A 24,780-nucleotide genomic window follows, 5' to 3' on the forward strand; every position below is an offset into this window, starting at 1 on the left:
GCGCCGCGGGGCGGGGCGCGCTCGCTGCCCGCGCTTCCTCCTGGGAAATGCAGTCGCGGAACGCAGCCCTCACGGACGGCTGTACCCCGCGGATAAACCCCGAGGATAAACCTCGGGGATAAACCCCGAGCTTCTGGGCTGCCTTCTTTGGCAGCTGCTTAGCGATGCAAGTGGCGACAGCCGCTGAGGGGCCCGGCCATGCCAGTGGGGGTCACACTGACACCCAGCTCTCCACAGGCCTCAGGACAGGGCCCTGCATGGTGGTGTTTGGAAGTGTCGTCCCCTGAGGTCAAACGTCAGGGAAATAATGAGAAAAGTCACTGAAGGAACTGTTCCTGCACTCATACGCAGAATTTGAGTGGGAAAGTGCCACGCTTTGGATGTGGGGAGTCAAAATAAGGAGCACTGAATGGCTCTGGGTTCTCCTCAAAAGGACAAATTTGGGGTGATCTGGAGTCCTTGTTTACAGCAATAAATCCAAAGAGACTGTGGTGGGTTTCCATATTTAGTGGAAATTCTCCATGGTTTCATCTAAATACTGCTGCATTTAATGAACCCTCCTAAATTCAGGGCAGTTAAGAAACCATCATAATCTGAGGCTGTCAGGTGGAAACTTCTCTTGTGATGAGATGAATAAAGATGCAGTAATTACTGCAATACTTTGAAGACTAGATCCCAAATGTACCATGCAAATTTTGGTTTAAAATTTACCAAAATTCTCAGTTTACTTCCAAATCATCACAGTTTTCCAAAACATTCTAGAAATCCATATACAGAATCAATGGTAGCTGTACACAGAGCACTTGGTTCTGTTATTCCAGTTGCCATAAAATTCTCAATTATTTACTGAAGCAGCTTTTTTGGCTTTATTACTTTCACAATGTATTTATTACTAACCTGCTGTCATCTGCACATCATTATTACTCTCTTACTAAGATAGTATAGCAAAGTTTTTTTGTCCATGCTAATTGAATTATTGAGCATCTTCTGATTCATACTCTGCTTTGGAGCACTGACATGATGTTGGCTCAATTTCTCGCCTCTCCCAAAGGATGAGCAGCAGACTAACCTACAAGTGGGTTTAGCTTTCAATCCCTAGCTTACAAGAGTTGTGTAAATTTGTGTTGGGCAACAGAGCTGTTTCTTTAGCTTGAGTTGTTTTGAGTTATTTGTTTACTCAAATATTATAATTATGTTTATAATATTTGAGCTATTTGTTTATAATTACCTTAAAATTCCAACTAAATATATTCAAGAAGAATTATTCTCCTTTATCATCAAGTGTCTATAATACATTTTTTCCTGGCAATGGCACTGAAAATTAATGCAAATGCATAGCCAGATCTTATCTGAATGTCTTGGTCTGTAAAGCTGGATAAGAAATCTCCCAAGAATATGCTGTTATATGAACTTTCTGGTACTTCCTGTTTTTAATTTGCCCAAAAATACTGCATAGAAAAGTGCAACACAGCACTTTTTCCTCCTAGCTGGAGTTAGGAAATGCAGGGTATGAAATGTGAAAAACAGAAGGGAGGAAATGATCCAAATTTTCCAAAACCTCTTAAAAAAGTTTAAAGTGAACTAACTTGTTCAGCTGTAAATATAAATGCCTGAACTTCCAAGGAGAGAATTTATAAAAAAATAATTGAGTGATAACATCCAGATTTATAGTGTGCATGATTTGAAAATGTATTTTTTACCATCACCCATGCTGGATGATAAATGTCAGACTGAGGAATAAGTAGTTTACAGTATGTAACTGCTGGCACTTTATACCCTATGCTTGTGTACATATGTATGTTGTCATTTAAAGGCCCTGTTCTGTAGCTCCACCTTCCAGTGAAGGAAAAGAGATTAAAGAGTGTTTAAGTGTTACCAAAATGAAGTTTGGTTGAACATTAGTATTTTGACGATGTCAGCTTTCCAGACCTAGGCTAGCTTAAAGTGGAAAAGCTGTGTGTACAGAAAACTGATCAGAGCTCCATCTTCATCATTGGTAAAAAATACCTGACTTGTGACTAGGGTGCAAAGAAAAGGCAAGAACAAAGGTTTCAAAGCATTGAAACTGATCTGCTCCATATATTGCACAGAATCAGAGCTTCAGGTCAACTGCAAAACAAAACTGCACAAGCTGAGAAAAACTGGCAAGTGCTACTGAAGCTTACAATATTCATATGCATCTTGTGTGCTTATATACTGTTACAGGTCCCAGGACACCACATTCAGGTTAGAATCAGCCCAGAACTCAAATAGCTATACAACTGAGAGACAAGTTAAACAGAAACAAAAAGCTGATCCAAAAAAATTTCCAGACATGGTGTCACCTGATCCTCCACAAGGGGCAATAGTTGTTTTTAATAAGGTGGTCCAATGAACAGCTGAAAAGATGAGTGTGGATTAGCATTTGCTTGATTTCCCATGGAGTCTTCTAAATCCATGCTTGCAAAGGGTATTCTAGTAAAATTTTCTGTATGAAACTGATATTGCCTCAATGATTTTTCTCTATGCTGAATTTAAGCAATGTCCCCTCCAATCTCAATAATCTCAGTGTGCCAGAATTTGTGCAATTCTTGCAAACAGTTTAGAGAATTATCAACCCTTCACAGTTAAATAGACTGAGAAATACAAATGTTAGGTATTATATAGGTTTCTTATAGAAAAAAAAAAAAAAAAAGAAAATGGAAACTAAATGATAAATGTTTTGGTTCTCTGAAAATGGTTTGTCAAGTTTCAGTTTTCCAAGTACTGTGCTGAGGTAACATGAGAGGATTAACTAATTATTTTGTTCTGTACAAAAGAGCATGGAGAACATGCTAAAAACATTAGCTGTTCTCTTATTTATTTATTTATATTTATTTAAATATCCATATTACTTCTTTCCAGTATAAAATGAAGAGCCTTGAACTTGGCAAGATCATGCCTGGGTAAACAGTTTTAAGTAGTCCTTAAAAACAGAGTATGAAAAGCAAACATCCTGGTTTCTGAATTAACTACAGAACAAAAGAATTTCTGTTCTTTGCCCTCTTGGGGCTTAAGCAATTCTAAACCAAAAAAGTCTCACTCAAGAGTGCACCTGCACATACCCTTGCATATTGCATGGGTCCCGAGTACAGTGGATATATTCTGCATAGGCAGGAGCTGTGTGAAGTTTGCTCTGAGGACAGAAAACCCATGTCTGTTTCAGTTCCACTACACACCAAAAGAAGAACAGTGCCTCAGGCCAATTCTTCCTCCCAGAGTCACAAAGATTTTTAGCTACAAGTGAATGAAACCTTCCCTTAGGGCTGCAGTCTCTGATCAGACAATGGGTACAAGATAAACACAGCACTGTTACATTGAAACAACTGCTTATTTTACAGTTTAGGCACACACCAGTCCACTGGAACTTATAAGGAACTTTCTATTTGTTTTAGATAAATTTTGGTGCCAGCTGGAAAGCAAAAGTTCTCAAGTATAAAAGATTATGAGAAATATAATATGGTCATAGGTTTCAAAAGGTGACTGTAATTTCACTTATTGATGTCGTACTTCTGAACGGGTTTTATGTGTCCCACATAAATAGGGACAAACAAATGAATATTTTAAAATCTCCAGCTAATAAAGAGGGATACGAAGCTGTTACACTAGTGAAACATCCTGACATCCCTTCACTTGCAAAAGTATGCAAAAAAGATATTTAAGACAGGAGTTATCTTTGTCTTCTTCTTTTACTTTTTGCTCTGGGTCTTGTATGGGAATGATAGGAAAAATATGTTTCTAGAAAGCAGAATGCTTTTGATTTTCTTGTAAATACTGGAAGTAAGCAGAAAAAAACCTCTCACTATGTTGTTTGTCAGGCCTAAAGTAAATCCCTCTGTCCTCTTTAGAGAAATAAAACTGCTTCAAATTATTATTCTGATTTTACCATTAGCTTCTTCACTGGTACTGGTAACTAGTTTATTCAAAAATGTCCAGGAACAACATTTTATCACAGTACATCATTGCACTTTTGTTCTTATAAGATAGTCATGGTTGGCAAAGTTAACATTGAGAGAGGTGTTCTTTCTGTAGGTACACTGCACAATATCAGGTATTTGAGCTCTATTAACTGAGTGAGACTGACATGCTGGGACACAAAATCTCTTTAAAAGCTCCTGAAAAAAATTAATTTCACACCAAATACCATGTTTAAAAAGCAAGGGTTTTTTTATTTTATTCTAATAGAAATAACCAAGATTATAATAACAAATTTTTCAAAAGCTCTTGTACTTGCAAGCTAAAAATCAAACAGAAGTGATTTATATCTTGCCTTCTTCTTTCTTCTGTTGTCCAAGTGAAAAACCATCACAAAGAGTAAATTTCTTCATTTTACTAGAAAAAAAAGGCATTATGCTGTCAAGCTTCATATTGAAGGCAAATGCTTATTTTACATTTCAGTAACCCAGAAGAAAATTTTATGGTCTCCTCCAACTGCACATAATGGAAGAGTTCTGTGCCATGTCAAACCAGATCCTACAGCTGCAGTTCCAGTAAGAATGGGCTGTAAAATCAAAGTGAGAGAGAGAGAAAAATATCAATACAACTTTCCTTATAAATGATTTCTAAACTGCAGATAACAAGTTGCATAGACAAATAAACACCACAGATTAAATACTCCTTAACAAATATAGTTAAAATACAACAGAAATTCTACTGAAAAATGTGATTCTCTGCTACATAGTTCCAGTAGCTGCTTACTACATTTAAGTAACATACAGCAAAGTATTCCATAATAAGAAATAGTTTCAACTCTTTACATTAGCATAAACACTATTATTATAAAGGCATGATATCAAATTTAGAAACCTTTTAAAATGAAATTACTTCTGTTATTTCAATGTATTCATAACTAGTGTGTTTGGAAGTAATATTTTTACTGTAAGCATTACAAATATATACTGACTGCAGAAAAAATATTTCCTATGAATTGCATTTTTATGAATGATTTAAAATATAATTAGTTAAAACCAGAAAAAATATACCACAAGGTGTTTTAAGCCTCCTAAGAACTAGAAATATTGCCAGATTAATTAAATATCAGGTTAAAGGTGTTTTTCTTCCCCTTAGAAATGATATGGGAAACCAAACTAAAACATATAGATCCAGTAGCTTCTAAAATAGCAGTTTAAGTATGCACCCAATTTTTTTTCCTTAGCATGAGTGCCACAAACCAAAATAAAATGAAATGGGTATACCAAGTAACAGTTCTGAACGGTTTGGGCTAGATTTTAATTTTAGCTTTTAAGTAACATGAGTCTGATCTGAGGAGAACAGATGCAACTCGAGTCAAAAATTTACCTGGGGGTGTCCTAAATGATGAACCAGCAATTGAGTAGTTGTCTTTCCTGGATATCCAGTGGTTGCAAACAGATTTTCATTCACTCGGGACCACCTATGAATAAAATGAATCCATCCATGAATAAAATGAATGTTCTTTCCAAATACCCCTGTGGAGTTCTCTCCTTTGGGAATAACTGTGAAGATGTCATGTATTCTACTAACAGCAGAGAAACAGATTTAGTGAATTAGCCTGTAAATGATTCCCTACCCACAGCCCCATATGCACAGTGCTGTAAAACATACAAAAAAAAGTACCACATGAATGCTACTCATATATACTAAATGTGGGTCATTCAGAAATTTCAGAAAGTTTATACAACCAGTCCCCCTAAAAATGACTTAGTGAGATACAACCAGGTTACTAAACTCACAACTGTTTGTATAGATATCGACTTCAACAGATAAACCCCATAAAATCAAAACATTTATACCTGAATAATCTGGCTCGGTCAACATGGACAGGTCTCTTATCCTGTGGATAACTAAAACAGACATTCAGGGTAAAAAACTGTTCTGTAAACAACTATAGCTCATACTATAAGTACTAAAATTACAGTGAAGGGGGGACACATTGTCTACTCTCCGTGAAGCAGCTGAGAGAAAACCAGAGCATTTCTGCAGCTTTAATCTCAATTTGGAGTAGGAAAACTGAAGTAGTTGTCCAGTTCATTATGGATCAATAGGTATCCGCTTATCACTTGGAATGAAATTTTAACAAACACATAGAGTGAGAGGCAAACAGTAGTGAGATGCTATCTCAAATGGACAAAAAGACAATGTTACATTTTTTACACAAAATATTGATAAAGATGAAACAAAGAATACCAGGGAGTGGTTTGTATCAATATCATAGTTCCTGATGATTGTTCATTTATTTAGCTTTTGCATTGGGCCTACAAAGATGAGTAAGGGGCTAAAGCATCTTTTACAAGGAAAGGCTGGAGGAGCTGTGTCTGTTCAGCCTCGAGACGAGATGACTGAGAAGGGACCTCATCAAGGTCCATCAGTATCTGGGGCAGGGGGGTCAAAGGGATGGAGCCAGGTTCTGCTCTGTGCTGCAAGCAATAGGATGAGAGGCAGTGGCACAAACTGATGCACAGGAAGTTCCTGAACATGAGGAAGAAATTTTTACTCTGCAAGTGACCAGGCACTGGAATAGGTTTCCCAGAAGGGGGTGTGGAGTCTCCCTCCCTGAATATATTCACAACCCTGTGCCTTGTGCTCTAGGATGACCCTGCTTGAGCAGGAAGGTCGGACCAGCTGACACACTGTGGTTCCTTCCAACTGACCCATTTGTGATTCTGTGACAGCCATGCTTTATTAGCCAAGTAGTACCTGCATTTCCCCAAGAAGAGAATAAAGACACCTATGCCATGGGCATAAAAATACCTGGAGCGAGTGATATCCCAGATCAGCCAATCACTTCCAGCAACTGCTCCAATTTTAAAAGTATTTTTTAAACACCAGTCTGCTGACATCAGTGGTGTTTGTTCACACTCCAGGGAGAGAATGGCCTGCTGTGTAATCAGGTCATAGAATCGTATTGTCCCATTCTTCTCAGCCACCATCAGCTGTTAAAAGAAATTCATAGAATGTGGTAAACTTAGCATGTAATGGAAATTAAATTTTTTCTACTCTATAGAAAACCTAGAATACATTCAAACAAATATTAATAATATTAAATGAATTACAGTTCTTCATACCAGAAAACTTTCTCTTGGACACTCTGTAACCAATAAATAAAAAACACTTTATACTATTGCTACACTGTTATACATAGTGATTACATTATTTTATTTCTATATGTCTATAGCTATCTATGTGTATAATTTTGCTGGTTCGAAACACCAGTTCACAACCACCAAAGCACTGTGCTTTCACACAGAAAAAAGTTATTATTTTAACATTTAGCAGCTTCTGTTCTGAGAACAAAGAACCAACTGACACACAGTGCTGCAAAAAACAAAGGGTTATCAAGCACTGGAACAGAGCTGCCCAGGGAAGTGGTGGAGTCACCATCCCTGGAGGTGTTCAATTACTGTATATGGCACTTAGTGCTATGGTTTATTTGATATGATGGTGTTCAATCAAAGGTTGGACTCGAGCATGTTAGAGGTCTTGTCCAACCTAAATGATTCTATCATTCTAAGCAAAGTATTAATTAGTGTGGCTGTAGAATCTATAGAACCACTCTTACTGATTTTATATGACATCTCTTACTTCATCCTATAATAATTTGCAACATATTTTTTCTAAACTTTTTCCATTACAGCAGTACACTCAAACAGTTGTTTTTTAAGTATTGTAGAAAAAGCTTCCTGATTAAATTATAGACTCATAGAAGGGAAATTAAAAATCCTCTAGTTCCAATTCTCTGCCATGGGCAGGGACACTCTCTACTAGGCCAGATCACTCAAGGCTCCATCCAACCTGCTCTTGAACACTTTGGGCCACCCATTCCAATGCCCAGATGATGACATGAGATTCTTCTTAATGAGGAGAAATGGTTTGCAGATAGTCATGAACAATTAATTAAGAAAAGCAAAGCAACATAAAAAAATACTCCAGTGATACCAGTTTGTTTGGAAAAACAGAACTGTCACCAAAACACGCTTTCCTGCAAACTAAAGGTCATGGTGCAGTAAGCATTTTGACCTGCAATAAGCTTTTCAGCAAGAACTAAATCTAGCAAGTTTTATGAGCATTTGGAATGGGCTTTTCTTTAAAAAAAAAAAACAAAAAAAAACCCAAAAAAACCCAACCAAAAAAACCATGTGCCTGTCTCTGATAATAATCAAAGAAAGACGTGCTAATAATATCTAAGACTGGCATACTATTGCAGTATTTTTGGGAAAATCTATTAATTTTGTTGTGCTAACAAAGTCGCTCAGTAGCAAACAGCAGCTAACCCATTAAATTCTGATGCCACCTGAATCAACAGTTTTCTAGTTAACAGTTTCCTTTCTTAGTAAGGGTGGATATTGATATTGGTGGAAAGTGTTGATGAGATTAGAGATCCTCCTTCCCTACTGCTGTGTAAATATTTTGGTATCTTATTTGACTGCTTTTCTCTGTTTTAAGTATGTGTTTTTGTGGTAACCCGAACAACCATTTGTAGCTGCTTAAGGCAGTTATTGATAGGCACAATAGGAATAATAAATCCAAGACTGCAGGGACTAGACCATTAATGAAACTGGATATTTGGGTACTTACCAGCTGATTAATCCTCCTCAGTACAATAACGAGATAAGTATAAAATCACAGTCTATTGATTTGATTTTTCAGAACACATTTCATACACTTTAAACAAGAACAACAACAAAAATGTCTCACTAACTTCAAACAGATACTTTTCAAAGCTTGGCATGTTCTATAAAGAGTCTGTATTATTGGTGAACTGTGTTACCATGACTGAGAAAACTCGAGCTCTTCTCTGGTCAGTTAATAAGCAATCAGCAGAATAGTTATCAACAACTGATGTACCTAATCAAGAAGGACTATTTCTGATGGGAGGAGTAAGGGACTGAGGGTAAAATGACAAGAATGGCAATGAGAATTCTTTCACAGTCCCTTCACATTAGTAGATCCAACCAATATCCAGTTACAGTGTAAACTAGGTCCTCAATCTTTAATGTCACTACAACATCAAAGGTGCACTTTAGGTGTGTCCCCCTTCCTGTTATTTTAAAGGTGGTGAGGGAGAAAACCACAACCTTAAAAGCCTCCTCAGGATGCCAGCAAACACTCATTCCAGAAGAACGTAAAACAAAATGGGCCTTCTCATTTCCTTCCAAATCCCAGACCCTGGGGAGAAAAGAAAGACAGACAAAAAAGTAAAGTACTAAACTATTGCCATTTGACTGCAAACACATTAACTTTCAGTGCCTCAATATGTTCACAGAGGAAGTGACCAAATGAAATAGTGTTCATGCTGTATCATTTGAAGAAGTCATTGAAAGTGGCTAGTGCTGCAGATAATATATTTTAACACTGATGAGTGAGGCAAAGCCTCTATTTAACTATTCAAATGATGTGACATTTTAAGTTATCTAGACATTAAATTTCAGTGAGATGTTCCCATTTTTTCATAAGTCAACACTACAGCCTTTGTACTATACCATAAATAGAAGTGAGCCAGTACAAAGCACAAAAGTCAGTGTTGGCCCAGTTGATACAAGGACCCTAAAATGAGGTACCAAACAACTTAAATCATCCATGTTGCCATGTAAAGGGCAAGACCCTTAATTAAAGTATTTTGGCTGCCTAATATAAGAGTTTCCAGTATTTCCTGGTAAGACAAGATTGAGTAATGGAAATATAAGAAACCAGAATTTAAGCAAAGACAAACAGAAGGATCGATGGCAGAGGTAACACTAACCAAGAAAGGGTCTTGGAGAGCTTTCAACAGGTAAATTGCATGTGCCAGTTTTACCTTTTCCTTTGGAAACACCTACAGTACATATCCGGCAGCTATTAAAAAATTAAATAATCAACAGTATGTGGTCACGGTGGATGGACAGGAAAGTGTAATGCTGAAACACCAAAACTAGGTTAGGTGATGGGTGAGTTTTCTTTGGATGTGTTCAGTAAGAGTGGTAATGAGCCATAGAGCTACTTTGTTTCTAAAATGCAACAAAACCAAAACTGAGACTATTTTACCTCCCAACCACTGCTCAACTCCCTCTTTTCCTACAAAATCAATAGCTCAGTTGTAGGACAAAGACATCACAGTTGTGAACATCAGTCTGAACCACAAGGCTACATGTTATTTATATACATTTGGACACTGAAACATACACATATATCCTTCCTCTCTGACATGCAAAACCTGAGAAACGGCCAATTTTTAAAGTAGTGTTCTGCCCAGTCTTTTGAGCTAGATGAGTGGCTACGTACTATTATTGTTTATTCTAGAGGATTTTTGCTGACTTCCTCCAGACTTTTTCAGTTTATATCTCACCAGGGTGCTTAGAGCCTTATATTTAAGAGATTTAAAAGAACTCTTAACCAATACATCATAAGTCTAGACAAAATATATGGGAATAAAGTAAATATATTTAATGAACAATGTTGTTTTCTTATGCCAAACCACAATAGATCAAATATTTGTTCTCCCCGTAGAAAACACAGGGTCTCTAATCTTGAAGAATCAGTGTGCTTACTAAAAAAAGTCAAAACAAAAACCTGACAAGTGTTTAAAAAATGAAATATCTACTTGATTAGGTAATTTAGAAACATACAATACTTTCTTCTACTGCCAAAAATTTTGCCTTGTAGATTTGTCCAAGTCAAATCAACACTCCCCATGTGTATTTACTGTGCAGGGAGAAAATTATGATACAAGAGAAGATGGTGAATCATTTTGGCAAAAAGAATGTGCCATTATGTTTCCTTCCCTGAAGTGAGTGATGTTAATAGGTGTTGAGACAGAAATTTATGCTTTTTACCTCCGTAACTGTTATTTATAAAGTTACCAAATTTGTATTTTTTACTTTGTAAGAATGGCCAGACTGTTAGTAACAAACATTATAGGGAGGAGAAGGGCTAAAAGCCTCTTTTATATTTTATTTATTGATACCAAAGATAATATTTTTAGTTTTGGGGAAGAAAACCCCAAAACCCCCAAAACACAAACCAGGCAGTACATATCAAGATAGATCCTTGTGTGAATGCATCCTGTCTATACAATTACATATGTGTTCAATTAACTCTTTTCAGTATTTCTTTGTGGAAAACCCAAGTAAAAAACTTGCAAACCCCAAAAATTTAGCCAAACTGATTTTCAATTCCTAAATTACTCAGTAATCATAACCAAATCAGCTACAGATGCTGCCTCCCCATTTTTGTTCACATTCCTATCAAGTAAATCAATCCAAAAAGACTGAGAATTTTGTCTCCCATTTCAAAGCTCTTGAAACTTTACTAATACTACCATGATTTTATACCAAACTAAAATAACTGTATGTTTCTCTCCAAACATCCTTATCTTTTTTAACCCTGCAATGTGTCACTCTCTTAGTTCTTCTCTTCCAACCATCATGGCATAGACTTGTCACCGAGCTTGTGGCATTTTTTTCCTGATATTTAAAAAAAATCCCCAAAAAATTTATTGGAGAAAAGTTTGAATAAACACAGTTGAAATAAGTGCCCAAGTTTGATTAATGTGTAGTCTCAAAAATAACATCTTACCTTCTCAGTAAAATAATTTTTTTAAGTAATAAGAACTGAGAAATTATTTACTGCAATACTCAGAAAACTTTAACTAACTCAAATACAGATAGTTGCAAATGCTGTTAAAGAAAATTCTTGAGATACTAGTATCTTTCTCTTGTCACTCAAATCCTGTAACTAACCAACAAATAAAAACTGCAGTTATCTCACAGCTTGAAGATCTAACTTTAATACATTTCTTTCTAACTCCATCAGACATATTCCATGTGAGAGTAAAATCCTATCACTCTTGAAAAACCTAGAGAACTACAGAGAAGGGCAAGATTCTTGTTGCTGAGATCACACAAAGGTGAAGTTGTTCCTCACTGAGCACAAGGAGTGAGAAGATCTCAGAAAAGAAACATGAAAGTGCAGAGATTAGGAAATACTGCAGAGAATACAACCAAGACTGGCTTTCTCTAAGGTCTGCCAACTCCATATGGATTTGGCTATCACAGATCTGGAGGGTACCAGGCAGGACATGAAAGGCTGAAGTGGAACTGTAGAGATTCCTCTGTCTGGTCAGAACAAGAGAAAAGTATAATATTTAACTTTTTATCAAGTCTTTTCACAGAGGAAATGTACAAATATTCCTTCAGAAAGCTGACCCATGTTCACCATTTTCTTTTGGTGATCAAAGGAAATGTCACTGTTTCTAAAGAATTAGTGATTAGAGTATTTCAGATCTTGGCATTAAAAAACATGTTATCTCTAGCTTCTTGTAATATCTACTTGGATATGCAATCAATAGATTGATATATTTCTCACTGCTGACTGTGGGCTGCAATTATACCCTGTAGTGTTGGTAGAGGCAGGAGATGCAGTGCAGTATCTCCACTAATACACATTTCAGGCCATGCACACTTACAAGTAAGTCCAAGAAATACACATTTCTACTACTACTACTACTGAAATATATTTAAAGTTATCTAATGCAAAACCAGAGACCATGCAGCATTTTTGGAAAAAAGGTGACATTTCAGTTCTGTCCTTTCAACCAGAGCAAAAAATGGCTGTTAAGAGCTATCAGCTTATTATTCCCAGTGTGGATATAACACTAAATGCTTCTGTGGTATGACTGCTACTGAGAAACTCAACTGCCAACTCTGCTGATGGCTTTCTAAAATATAAAACTTCTAAACAAATCTAATGCAATGATTTTTATTTAAAAACAATTTATAGGCTAGACTACATTCTAGGGCTGTGTTACTCTTAACAGAAGCTATTATGTGTCACAAAGAAAATTACTCCATCATCTTCATAGTTTGAAGACTTCATAACAAAAAGTTTATTAAGGTCGCACTGAAATAATGTTCCAAACATTTGATCCAGAAAGCTTTTGCTTGTTTTTTTTTTTTTGGTTTTTTTTTTTTTTTTAGCTGACAGGAGACCAGTTAATTCTTGCACTGTCCAAAACCAGTTGGTTAATGCATCGTGGCTGTACAATGTAACAGAATTGTGTAAGACTACATACAGGGATGCATACAAGTGTGCAAATTCAAAGACTGGACTCTGAAAACAATTCAAGACTTCTTTATTTTCATAAATTATAATGCAAAACTAGCTTGATAAAATGTAACCAGTATACATCAGAAAGAAGAAGTATTTTGGCATGACAACTTTTATAAAAATTTTGACAGAAATCCATACTTGACTGCACTAGGAATGGGAAGACGCAAATAGAACATGGTTTTGGAGGTAGAAATAAGTGATAATGACAACTTTTCAACATAGCCAAAAACTGAAATATTTATTGAATAATCAAGGTAAGATTCAAGTGCAATGTGTGCTGGCAATACATTAAAGAAAACAAGAACCAAAAAACCCCAAAACCCCAAAAAACCCATTAGCTTTCCTTCATATTGTCTAGAGAAAAATCTATACAAAATACCTAGGGCATGAGAGTACCATGTAAAAAATATGCTACAGATAAATCCCCTTAAAACCAGATGAAACACTACAAAGCATTCTAAAACTATAGTTAATTTAGCTTTCAGTGACATCAAACCTTGCCCCCTAATCCCTGGTTAGAGAACAAAACTAATCCTCTCATGATCTGGCATTTATTCTACATACAACAGAGAAGGCTGAATTCAGAGTGACTGATGAATTCACAATGAATTCACTTCTCTATGAAGTGATGTGAGCCATGGCTTAAGGAAATGAACAGAACTCAGAAAGGAATCAAAAAGCAAGTACAGTCACAGATAACGTGGAAGATAATTCAACTATACATTCTTTTGCATTCAAAAAGAGAGCAAGAGGATGTAGTTTAAGAAATGGTTAAAAGAAAAAGAGAGAGTGAGGGAGAGAAAGGGATGGATGAGTCTTTTGCAGCTTTTCAAAATAAAAGCCATTCCAGCACTCGATGACCAGAAGAAATTGCCATGCTAGTATTTTTAAGGGTCTGACACTGTCAGATCTTTCAGTTCCACCTGAGGAGGGAATATGAGGTGATTACCAATCAGATTGAATTAACCTTTTGATAGTCAAGAGGTTCATTTTTAGCATGGATATGAGATTAGAGGGTTTTGATAGGATGGTATTTTGCATTAAGTAATTCCAGAAACACCAGGTTTTAACCACCAATAGTGGAGGGTTCCAGTTGAACTTGTGGTGTTTTCCAAACATTTCCCACAAATTTTTTGGCTTTGTTAAGTATCAGAACAAAATAATTTTTACATCTGAATCTGTGCAGACTCCAGGACTGTGTTTCATTTTTAAAATGAAAAGCCAGTAGTAATTTTTTTTTTAAGAGCGGTACACAGGGAGTCGCACTCACACACACACAAATCCCATTAACAAAGTGGGATGCACACATTCCTACACTTGATGCAAATGTTCAAAGAAGTGTATACTGCCTTACCATTTCAAGGAATTAAATGAAATATCCCTTAAAGCCATCATAACACAGATGACCACTGCAATTATTTTTAGTGCACTTCTACTTCACAGCTGCAAAAAAGAGTTGTGAGATCAATGCCAATAAAGACCATGTGCAAGAAACAAGACTTCCTGAGTGACACAGCAGCAACTTAAAGGTAACAACTTTGGATATAACCAGTATCCAACTTACTCTGTCTGTCCTCCAGCCAAAACAACTGAACTCCACTCTGAGATGTCAGTTGCACCAGCTTGTGGCAAGACTATTTAGTGGATGAAAACTGAAAATCTCACTTTCCTAGATGAACTTAAACCTAAACTTTCTCCTGAGTGAAAACCAGGGAAGACCTAACCATGCTTGTATATAGTCAGTACATACTAAAAAGTTGTTTTAAAACTTTATTAAGTCTTAAAAGTGGAACTCAAGACTTGCACTAATTGTTCTAGTACTTTATTCCACAGGCATTAGCAGATTTTGTATCCTAAGAACAATTTCAGGAGAGAAATTCAGTACAGACAGAAGAATTATTCCTCTTCTTACATTACTAGTGAAGCAAATTACAGAGTAAGTAAAGAATGATTTTGGTAAGTCCCAAGGAATGCATTTTCCATTAGTTTTGAAAGTGTAACCTTTAAATTCAATAGAAAAACTCTTCATGCCCCACATGCATGAATGGAAAAAATACGAACTCAAGTAGCCAAAAAAAATCCTACTTATTTCCCATGGCTTTTAACCAAAGACTTTATGGTTTATGGCATAAAATGTCTTTCATAGGTACTAAGCTGCAATCTCGTTAGTATATACTAATTACATGCATTTTATTTCCCTTTAAAATAGTATCAATTAGATAGACAACTGGTTTTAAAACAGTTTTCTTTCATCCCAGTAAAGCTGAGCGTTTCATAAAAAAACAGGAAAAGGCCATAGAGTCAAACAGGTTTTTACTGAATAAGCCAAATATAAATTTAGATTTAACAAAGAAATCAAGGATAGGAAATAAATCAGAAGAAGATACAGCTAAGTCATACATTTCTACTAGTTATTCCTAATGCTTTTGTTGGAAATACTGACTAGACATCTATGAAAAAGCTGCCAACTAATCAGAGTAAAGAGAGTCAAAGATGGTGCTTTCCCAACTCTCTTGCTGCCCTACTGCAATGACCTGAAAATCCTGCATAGCCCTCCTGCTCTCTCCAACTGCACTGGAGGGGTAAGAGGAGCAGCTTAACACATTCTTGCACACTACTAGAGGATGGGTGACCTTTTGACAAGGACCAACTCCTGAATCAAAAACCTTCACCCAGTAGGCTTCAAAGCATTCAACCATGCTTCTCTTCTACTTCCAGTAATAAGTATCCAAACAGCTGGGTTTGAAGCAGCTGTAATCATGGTATTTTGAGCTGCCAGTACCACTGTATTAGGATGGTGCTGTCTTCAGGCTATGTCATCCCACCCCCTGGTAAGGCTAATACATTTGGCTTGATGGACAAGTTCACATACTGACTTTCACTGACTTTAAACTTGACCCACCTGTTGACAGAATACATAGAGAAGGTCTGTAGAATTCAGCACTGAGCTGTACGTGTCTGCTCTCTCCTATTCTCATTTTATTCTTGTCCCAGAAGGGGGAAAATAGTGTATGCAAATCTAAGACAAAAGTTTTCTTAATTTTGAATCTAGCTGATTCAAAATATTGCTTTGAAAAAAGACAACCCACAAGTCACAACAAAAAGCCAGTCCACAATCCAAATTAACAAGAATAGTCCATTTCTTATCTTGTTAGTGAACTAGTCTTTTTAAAGGACCATGAAGGCACACTAAAAATAAAAATATAAATGCTTATTAATTTAAGTGGACATATAAAACATTCACAGATAGAAGAAGTCCAATACTAGTTTTTCAATAGTGTTTTGAACAAAATGCATACCTGCAGGTGTGATCATCACTTACACTTGCAATTTCTTGTCCTTCGTTGGGAGCAAAGACCAGATCATTAATGTAATCTGAGTGGCCATCAAATGTCTGCCAAGCAGAAAAGAGAAATACTTTTACCTTAGAGCTGACTGTTCCACCAATGTATTTAAATGACCTGCTAATGGAAAGATGTGTGTTAAGATAAAACAATAATTTTAATAGAAGGTAAAAATTTTAATAATAAAATTTTTTTATCAGTAACTGGATTTCTTTAAAGTATCTAATTCACGTGCAGATTCATACTGCAGGTGAAAAGATCCCTCCCACTACTCCTTGTAGTTAGCACAGAGGTCAGTTTGATGCTTTTGCTTGACAGATCTGTGAATCACACTAAAGCTTTTTATCATTTTTTCAACCACTGAATTTAGAAGGTAGAAGATAACAAATCTCAGAAAGGAAGAGGAGAATGATCAGGCAATGAATGCATGATCTACTTACATTAAAGAACACTGATCACTGGTAAGTCACTCTGATCTCTGAATCTCTCATTAAATACACTTATTTTTGTGTTTTTGAAAGAAATCTCACAAAATTTTAAGCCAGGCAAATTTCCATGTGTAGATGTATCTGTTACTGTTCCACCTTCTTCTATTCAGTCTCTCAAGGCACAGCTGCTTTTGTTTTGCCCAGCAAGGTATCATAAAAATGAGACAAAAATATCCTCTCAATAACAGCATGAGACTGAGAGATTGCAGAGGTAAACAAGGTCGAATGAAAACAAGTTCCACAGTCTTCTCAAAGAAAAACACATCACCTTTAAGTGTAGCTATTCTGAGGAACAAATGCAGAACAGATAAAAAAAAAAGAAAAACTCAAGCACGCATAATAACTAAATTCTCCTCTCTAAAAGTTTTAAGAATGCCTCATCAATTCAATACAGAAACATTTTCAGCAGCCAACTGATTTTTTTCCAATACTTTTTTCCATTATTTTATTAAAGCCTAATGGATTATACTAGAACTAATAGGCCCTAAGATGATGCTAAACTATTTAGACAGAATGCCAAGTCTTTTGACAATTTTCAGCATTCTGAATTCAAATATCCTGCCTCATTTTACTTCTACAGTTCTGATGAAATATGCTTTTTATTAAGCAAAATTTGAAACAGGACAAGGAAGCCATAATTCATTTCCAAATGAAAACCTCAAAAGAAGAAAAAGGTTTCACGAAGATCCATCAGTCATATTTTACCTTTTGTTTTTTTGTTCTGGGCTTGATCCAACCCATAAATTTTGGATTAGTTGTGTCGACAGAGTAATGGAAAACTCAAGTGTGCTTCAAGTTCCTTGTTGATAATTACATCAAGACAGTCTTTCCATGGGGAAACCAGAGTAAGGTTACTCTGTCTATCCCTCCAGAAGCAACACGTACTAATTGTTTACTATAGGAGACAAAATGTTCAGAGATTACATCCTGAACGTAGTCACATACTTCCTTCAGCTTTGTTTCCATAGTCTGGACCTCTCCTGAAGATCCCATGTGTCAAGTTTGCACTGTATAATAGATCAAAATTTTCCACATGTTCATCATAAGTTCAACCTCAGGTTTATGAAATAGGTTTTCTGAGGTATCAGTTAACTGTTAATAAGAAACCACTGTATCAAACATTATTGAAAGCCAGATCAGCATAGCTCACTCAGAATTTGTGAACATCTGGAATTTTGCATGTACTTTAAATCACAGTTAAGTGTTACTTTTCTTGACAAGAAATCTCGAGTATATTAATTGTCCAGATATAAGAAATTAATTGATTGCCAGGAAGAGTTTTCCACACTTTGTATTAAAAAAAACCCCAGAAGACAGTCTCAAAGACAACTTTTACTGACGTAAACACAGTAGCCCACATTCTTTCTTTCTGTTACTGAGTTCCTCACCAATAGGTAAAAATATGTATTCTTAGCTGTTTTCTGATTATTTTTAACATTAGACCAAGCCTGACCCATATTAAATACAGTATGTATTTTTACTTTTTCTTCAGCCAGAGTACATCCTTAATAAAGTTCTTGGACAGCTAATTTCAGTGGTGGAGCTGGCATAAACAAAGCTAATAGTTTTACTGTTAAATTCAAGCCAACACTTCTCATTTGTATTGCATATGCACCAAACAATCATAGAATCATTAAGGTTGGAAAAGACCTCTGAGATCACTGAGTCCAAACACAAATTCAACACTGCCAGGTCCATTCCTAAGCACCACATCTATAAGGTGAACACAGAGATCACACTGCTTCCCTGGGCAGCCTGTTCCAATGCTAGATCACCCTTTCACAGAAGAATTTTTTCCTAATATCCAATCTGAACCTCCTCTGGCACGACTTGGGACCATTTCTTCTTGTCCTATCACCTGTTGGCTGGGAGACTTGTAGGCTGACCCCCACCTGGCTACAGCCTCCTTTCAGGTGGTTGTAGAGGTTGTAAGCTCCCTCCCAAGCCTTCTTTTCTGCAGGATGAACAACCTCAGTTCCCTCAGCTGGACTTTCCCTCCCGACCCCTCACCAGCTCCACTGCCTTCTCTGGACATGCTCCAGCACCTCAATATCTTCCTTGTCCTGAGTGGCACAAAACTGAAGAGAGGATTCAAGGTGTCAAGTACAGAGGGATAAACACTTCCTTCCTCCTTCTGACCACTCTATTTCTTGTGGCCTTATTAAATTTAAAAGCTAGAACTTAGACGTTGAATTTAGCTCACTAGAGTCTGTACTACCAAATTTATCCCATTGTTTCATTATTTCAACTAATTATCAATCCATTAGCTAATATTAAAGACACTTTACATTCTGCTAAGTTAAAAGATTTCATTCACAGCTTAACATTAAAGCTTCTTGTCTGAAATTCACAAAACTGCAGATATTACACAAATAGATAACTTTAATATGGAATGACAAAGGTCAACTCACAAGATGAACATAAAGAACTTTTAGAACTAATTTGTCAGAAATCCCACCAAGCTGACTAACTATGCCAGTCATCCCACTGCTCAGTGGCAAAATCATGTATGACCAACACTCAAAGAAGGAAATTAAAAATATGTGCATGTATGAAGCAACACAAAAAGCATTTTCTTTCAAGACATTTCAAGACATTCTTTCACGACATTCAAGACACAGCATCCATCTTTACTTCTTATACCCTACCTTTACTCATTCTATTATCAGTATGGCCACATAACTGACATCCACAATTCACTTAATTTGACAAACGAGTATGAGTATGACAAATCTCATTGTCTTACTAATATAAATTAACACACCAAAAATAAAAGTTTATTTTTTCTCCTATATACCCACTAAGCCACTCTCATCAAAAGAAGCAATATCATATTCTGAAGCAGTAAAAGCCAAGGAATACGCTCTCACAATCTTTTTTTTTTAATTATTATTAATTAGCTTTGCTTATGGTTAGCTAAGACCTCACAAAAATCTTTATACTGGATAGCACAAACACCTAATTAACAGTAGTACCTGGATTGGGACATTGTTTCAAAGGAAGAATTTTGAAGAAAATCAGAAGATCATGTAGGTGATAATTACAGTTATTCCCACTTTAAAGACAGAAAGGTATTTACAATACAATATTATCCCTAGAGATGATGGACCTAAGATCTGCCACAAGTGGAGCAGAAGGATAGTTAAAGATTAGACTTCAATAAAAACTAAATAATCTTTTAAAAATCACATTAGCTGCCCTTACCTTAAATTCATTCTTGTCCTGCAGGTCTGAAGTAAAGAGCCTTAACTTCCTATCAGAAGCTGCAGTACAAAACCTATACTCAACAGACAAAAAAAAAAGCATTGTCAGTCAATCAACATTGCAATAGTTGCCTTTTGATCAGTGTTCCTTCATCTTAAAAAATGCAAAGAAAAAAACAGATTTTGAAAAAACCCAAAAGCATCTATTTTAACTTTTCTGCTTTGGCCACAAGCAGAATTATAACTGGAGCTTATCTGCAAAATAGTGTGCATCAAGTGCCAAGAATACTTATTCAGATATTTTTACAAAGCTAAATCTGGATAAATTACCAATTACCTGAAATATCTATCATAAATGTTGCTGAAACTTTTCTTGGAAGTTAAGTGGTAAGGCACAAAAAACAACCCTCGTTATGAGTGTCTTTAAATACTGAAATATAAAATTCAGAAACCAATTTAACATATTTTAACCTAAAAGACACATTTTGACTGTACGAAAATTGAGCAGTAAGCAACTATGATAATTTTGAAGAATCAAACAAACTACTGAGTACATTTTAATTCAGAAATTTACACTTAATAGCTAACTATCTTTCTAGATTTTCTAGATTTACACCTTAGAGGCTCTTACAAATAGTATCTAACCTACACTGAAACACAGCACATATGCAAATCAGTGCAAATAGCTTTATAAAGGGGGCCATTCAAATGATCTCACATTTACTAAAGCTCTTAAAAGAAAGAGATGCATGAAGAAAGAAACTATATCTGGGTCCATAAAAATAATGAAAAAGATATTATTTACAGCTTTTTCAGTAGTGAGAGGGTCAAGGGGGATAACAAGGAGGACAAGCAAATGAACAACAAAAAAAAGATTATAAGAATAAATACTCTCCTGAAAAATTCAGAGATTCATCAGTGATTTCTAAGGAGTTAGATTTCACTCATAAGCTTTGAACAGTCCAATATTAAGGACTTAGGGAAAACAGGTAAGAGACAAGGATTCACTGTAGTTTTTTATTGTTAAGTACCTTATCTGGGGAGGTATAGCATCAAGTCTAGTTTCAGGACTCCATGCTATGGCATCAACTCTGATTCCATGGTGAAATGTTCTTAGTGTCTTATATTGCATGCCTTCCACTTCTGCATCCTCCTCCTATAGAAATATTGCAGTTAGCTGATTCAGAACAAGGTCTTGGTGACTTCTAACAAATCAGATTGCTACAAAATGAAAAGGCTTTCAAAATTACACATATTGGGATCTTTTTAGATCATAACACCTTCAAAGTGAAAACCTGGGGAAAAAAAAAGCATTAACTTGAAAGCATTAACTTGAAATATTTAAGTACTTAGAAATGCATTAAAGTATGAGTAAATTATGACTGATTGCAGTCTCCAGCCAGAGGCCAGTGAAGAGCAGAAAAATCAGAACCGAGCTATGAAGATGTTGAGCTCATTCCCTGTACAAGCATTATCTTCACTGATACAACGAAGGCCACTTAAAGCAGCGTGGCAATTTAGCACACACTGCAGTGAGAAGAAGCTATGGGAACAAAAGCAAACATGTAATTTAATCTGTCTTCTCTCTGAATTGTTTTTACACCATGGAAAAGTGCTGTGACTTCCAGAGCATTGCTCTTCAAACAGCAGGAGATAAAAAGGTGCCCTCTGTCATCTAATCCTAAATACAAGCTTGCTTATTCTTACCACTGGTCAGGACACCAGATAGCAGGAAAACTGAAACAAGAGTTGGGATTATGGACTCTGTCAGTAAGCTGACCTCTGAAAAGCTTTTAAAAGTTTTCAGAACATCCAATGGAGCACCTCAAAGGATATTCTTAAACAATTTTCTCTATGTGACAATTCTGCTTTAACATAAAGAACCTCTCTGTACACCCTCTACATAATGTAGAGGCCAAGCAGAACCCAGCTGAGGATGCATGAAATTACCCACAGTTTTTCAATGCTTCTCAACAGGAAGAAAGAATAACATTTTCCTCTCCTACTCTGAAATACTCATTGATTCCACATGTGGAAGGGAAGGGAGGATATGAAAATTATAAAAAAAACACCTTGTGTCAGTGGTTGTCAAAAGTTTTAATTACTTCCTTTTCAAGACCTACACCAGAAATAAGGTAGTGAGCAACACAAATGTCAGTATGTTTTTGTGGTTAGCACTAGGTCCTCTTCAGAAAATTTCCAACAGTAAAACCATGGGGAATAACAATAATAATAAAAATATCAGCTACACTATTAATCATAGTAGACAAATTACAAAAATAATAATGTATAATAAAGAAGCAAGATGAAGGAAAAAAGCTTAGAAATTCCAAGCAATTGTCTTCAATTGATTGTCAAGCATCTAGGCAAAAAACCCCATCTAACGAAAATCATTTAATCCAGTATAAAAATATACAATACTCACTATTTTCCATTTTAAAATTTTTCACAATATAACTGTAAGTAACTTGAAGGTAAGAAATGTTACTGTTTCCAACAGTCTCTGAGGGTGATCCAGTAAAAACAATTGTGTGAAAAAAAAATTAGGTAAGTAAGTCTTTCTACAGTTCATCCCTAAAAAAGAAATACCAGCAAAAGCAGCACAGATATATCAGTGTGTATTTAACATTTATTTATTTATTTATTTATATTTTCCTGAAAAACACGTATCCTAGAATTGTTAGTGTAATAAAAAAGTACAATTCTCCCTTGTTTACCACAGGGAGAGGAAGAACAGGAAAGTGACCAGAGTCTTCCTGCAGTAGAGGTGCTGGCAAAGTCAGTTTCAGGGGCATCTAATAAAAACAACTAACCTGAAATCTGCAAGTCCCAACAACCACGTAATTGTTGCCACCATAAGCAATAAGGGAAGATGAATCTCCACTGTCAAATGGATTGAATTTTACCACGTGCACATAATCCTCACAATCCACAGTGTAAGAAGTGTTTCTAGTAGAATCTTGCTTCATTTTCAGCGACCTAAGTCAAGGTATCACGGAACTGATGTCTTCTCCAGGATGAAAATCCACATTCCTACACAAAAATTTTAAAAAACACAGATGACTCATTCCATGAATAAAAAACGTAAAGTATTCGTGGCAGAGCAAATAAAAATTCCCTATATTGTGTTCAAGAACTCAAAAGTTGCACTTAAGCTTATTAGATATAGCCTGTTTGTTTTGTCATTCAAAATATTTACTACACTAACATACATTCAAAACTGTCTCACAGACTTCAGCAATAACTGCAGATCTTGTGCCCCCTTGCCAACCCAACACCAATACAAGAAACCAAGTAACCGCACACACTCCAGAAGAGTAACACACAGCATTTTAGCATTTTCAACCAAAGGAGAAGAAACAGTATGTCACTACCTTCAAATTCTCTTTACAGAGTGTGAGTCTAAAAACCGAGTTAACCAAGGCTGCAAAACTGTAAATGAAAATACTGTCACGCATTCAACCAGTTTTCATGAAAACCAGGTTTCTGGGCTAGAACACAAGAGGCCAAGATACACAATTGATTTCAGAATCAATTCCTTTTAGTCCCAGTACAGATTTGACATTAGTTTATGTCTTTTTGGGAAATCAGACATTTAACTACACACCATGTGAAAAACCAGCTTGAAATCTCAGACCTTTGACAGATTTTGGTGTGTAAATGATCAGAAGGTCTCAGCATCCAAGACTGAATGCTTTGCTTGGGAGCCAGCCAGGTCTGACAGAGGCATCACTCAAACACAGGGAAGGTCTCCCTAGTTGTGTGTTTGTGTATTAATTCCTACAATAGTCCACTATATTACTGTAAATACTTTAGCAATTTATCTTGCATAGCTTTGCTCCTAAAGCCAAATGCAAGTTTTAATTCTATCAAAAGTTTTCTTCCTCCAAGGCTTCCCATGAACACAAGCCATTATAGAATCATAGAATGTTAAGGGGTTGGAATTTAAGATCATGTAGTCCCAAACCCTGCTGCCACAGGGATATCTTCCAATAGACCAGGCTGTCAATGCCTCATCCAACCTGGCCTTGAACACTGCCAGGACTGGGACATTCACATCCTTCTCCGGCAACCTGTTCCAGTGGCTAACCATTCTCACCGCGAAGATTTTCTTCCTCTCATGTAACTAAAGCTTTCCCTCTCTCAGTTTGTCCTACCACTACAGTTCCTGACAAAGTCCCTCTCACGCTTTCCTGCAGTGCCACCTGAGATGCTGGAAGGTGCTATGAGATCTCCACTCCAACTCCTCTTCTCCAGCTTGAACAACTCCACCTTTCTCAGCCTGAATTATCGGCCACCAGACCAGCTTGAAAACACCAGAAGTATTATTACTTTCATTTCTTTAGGCAGCACGATTAGGGCAAACGCACCGCGTGGATGCGCGTTACCTTCCCCCATCCATGCACATCCTTTGCCCTCCTACTCCCTCCTTTTCCCTTCGGGGCCCAGAGGCTACTCCCCAGCCAGGCTGCCCGAGTTCCCCCGGGCCGGGGGTGCCCCAACCCCGCTTCACACGAACCTCCGCGTCCCCGGCTCCCGTTCCCGCACGGCCCCGCCGTTCCCCAGCAGCGTCCGCCCCGAACAGCGGCAGCGGCGCGGCTGCTTCCGGGGCAGCGGCCCCGCGCCCATTGGGCCGCGCGGCGGATTTGAACGCGGCCACCGCGC

At 36.7% G+C, this 24,780-nt stretch overlaps 1 protein-coding gene across 1 annotated transcript; it reads right to left on the bottom strand.

Moving 5' to 3' along the window:
- Positions 1–4,162: 4,162 nt before the first annotated feature.
- On the bottom strand, positions 4,163–24,736 carry NUP37 (nucleoporin 37). Its single transcript, XM_009094193.4, has 10 exons — positions 24,635–24,736; positions 22,929–23,148; positions 21,147–21,271; positions 20,117–20,189; positions 16,380–16,474; positions 9,072–9,162; positions 6,748–6,929; positions 5,790–5,840; positions 5,317–5,410; positions 4,163–4,519 (listed from the first exon to the last, which is right to left on the bottom strand). The coding sequence occupies exons 2-10, from the start codon at positions 23,082–23,084 to the stop codon at positions 4,406–4,408; spliced, it is 981 nt and encodes a 326-aa protein (XP_009092441.1). The 5' UTR covers positions 23,085–23,148; positions 24,635–24,736; the 3' UTR covers positions 4,163–4,405.
- Between the last annotated feature and the right edge of the window lie 44 nt (positions 24,737–24,780).

The sequence above is a fragment of the Serinus canaria genome, chromosome 1A (assembly GCF_022539315.1).
Source record: "Serinus canaria isolate serCan28SL12 chromosome 1A, serCan2020, whole genome shotgun sequence".
NCBI classification, from domain to species: domain Eukaryota; kingdom Metazoa; phylum Chordata; class Aves; order Passeriformes; family Fringillidae; genus Serinus; species Serinus canaria.

What these genes read in the sequence shown, in the direction of transcription:
- NUP37 (XM_009094193.4), bottom strand. Translation starts at nt 23,084, where the DNA reads ATGAAGCAAGATTCTACTAGAAACACTTCTTACACTGTGGATTGTGAG. An exon ending in AGGACAAGAATGAATTTAAG is followed by an intron (nt 16,475 to 20,116) that starts GTAAGGGCAGCT and finishes TCTGCTTGGCAG; the next exon opens with ACATTTGATGGCCACTCAGA. An exon ending in GACCGAGCCAGATTATTCAG is followed by an intron (nt 5,411 to 5,789) that starts GTATAAATGTTT and finishes TTTTATTCATAG; the next exon opens with GTGGTCCCGAGTGAATGAAA.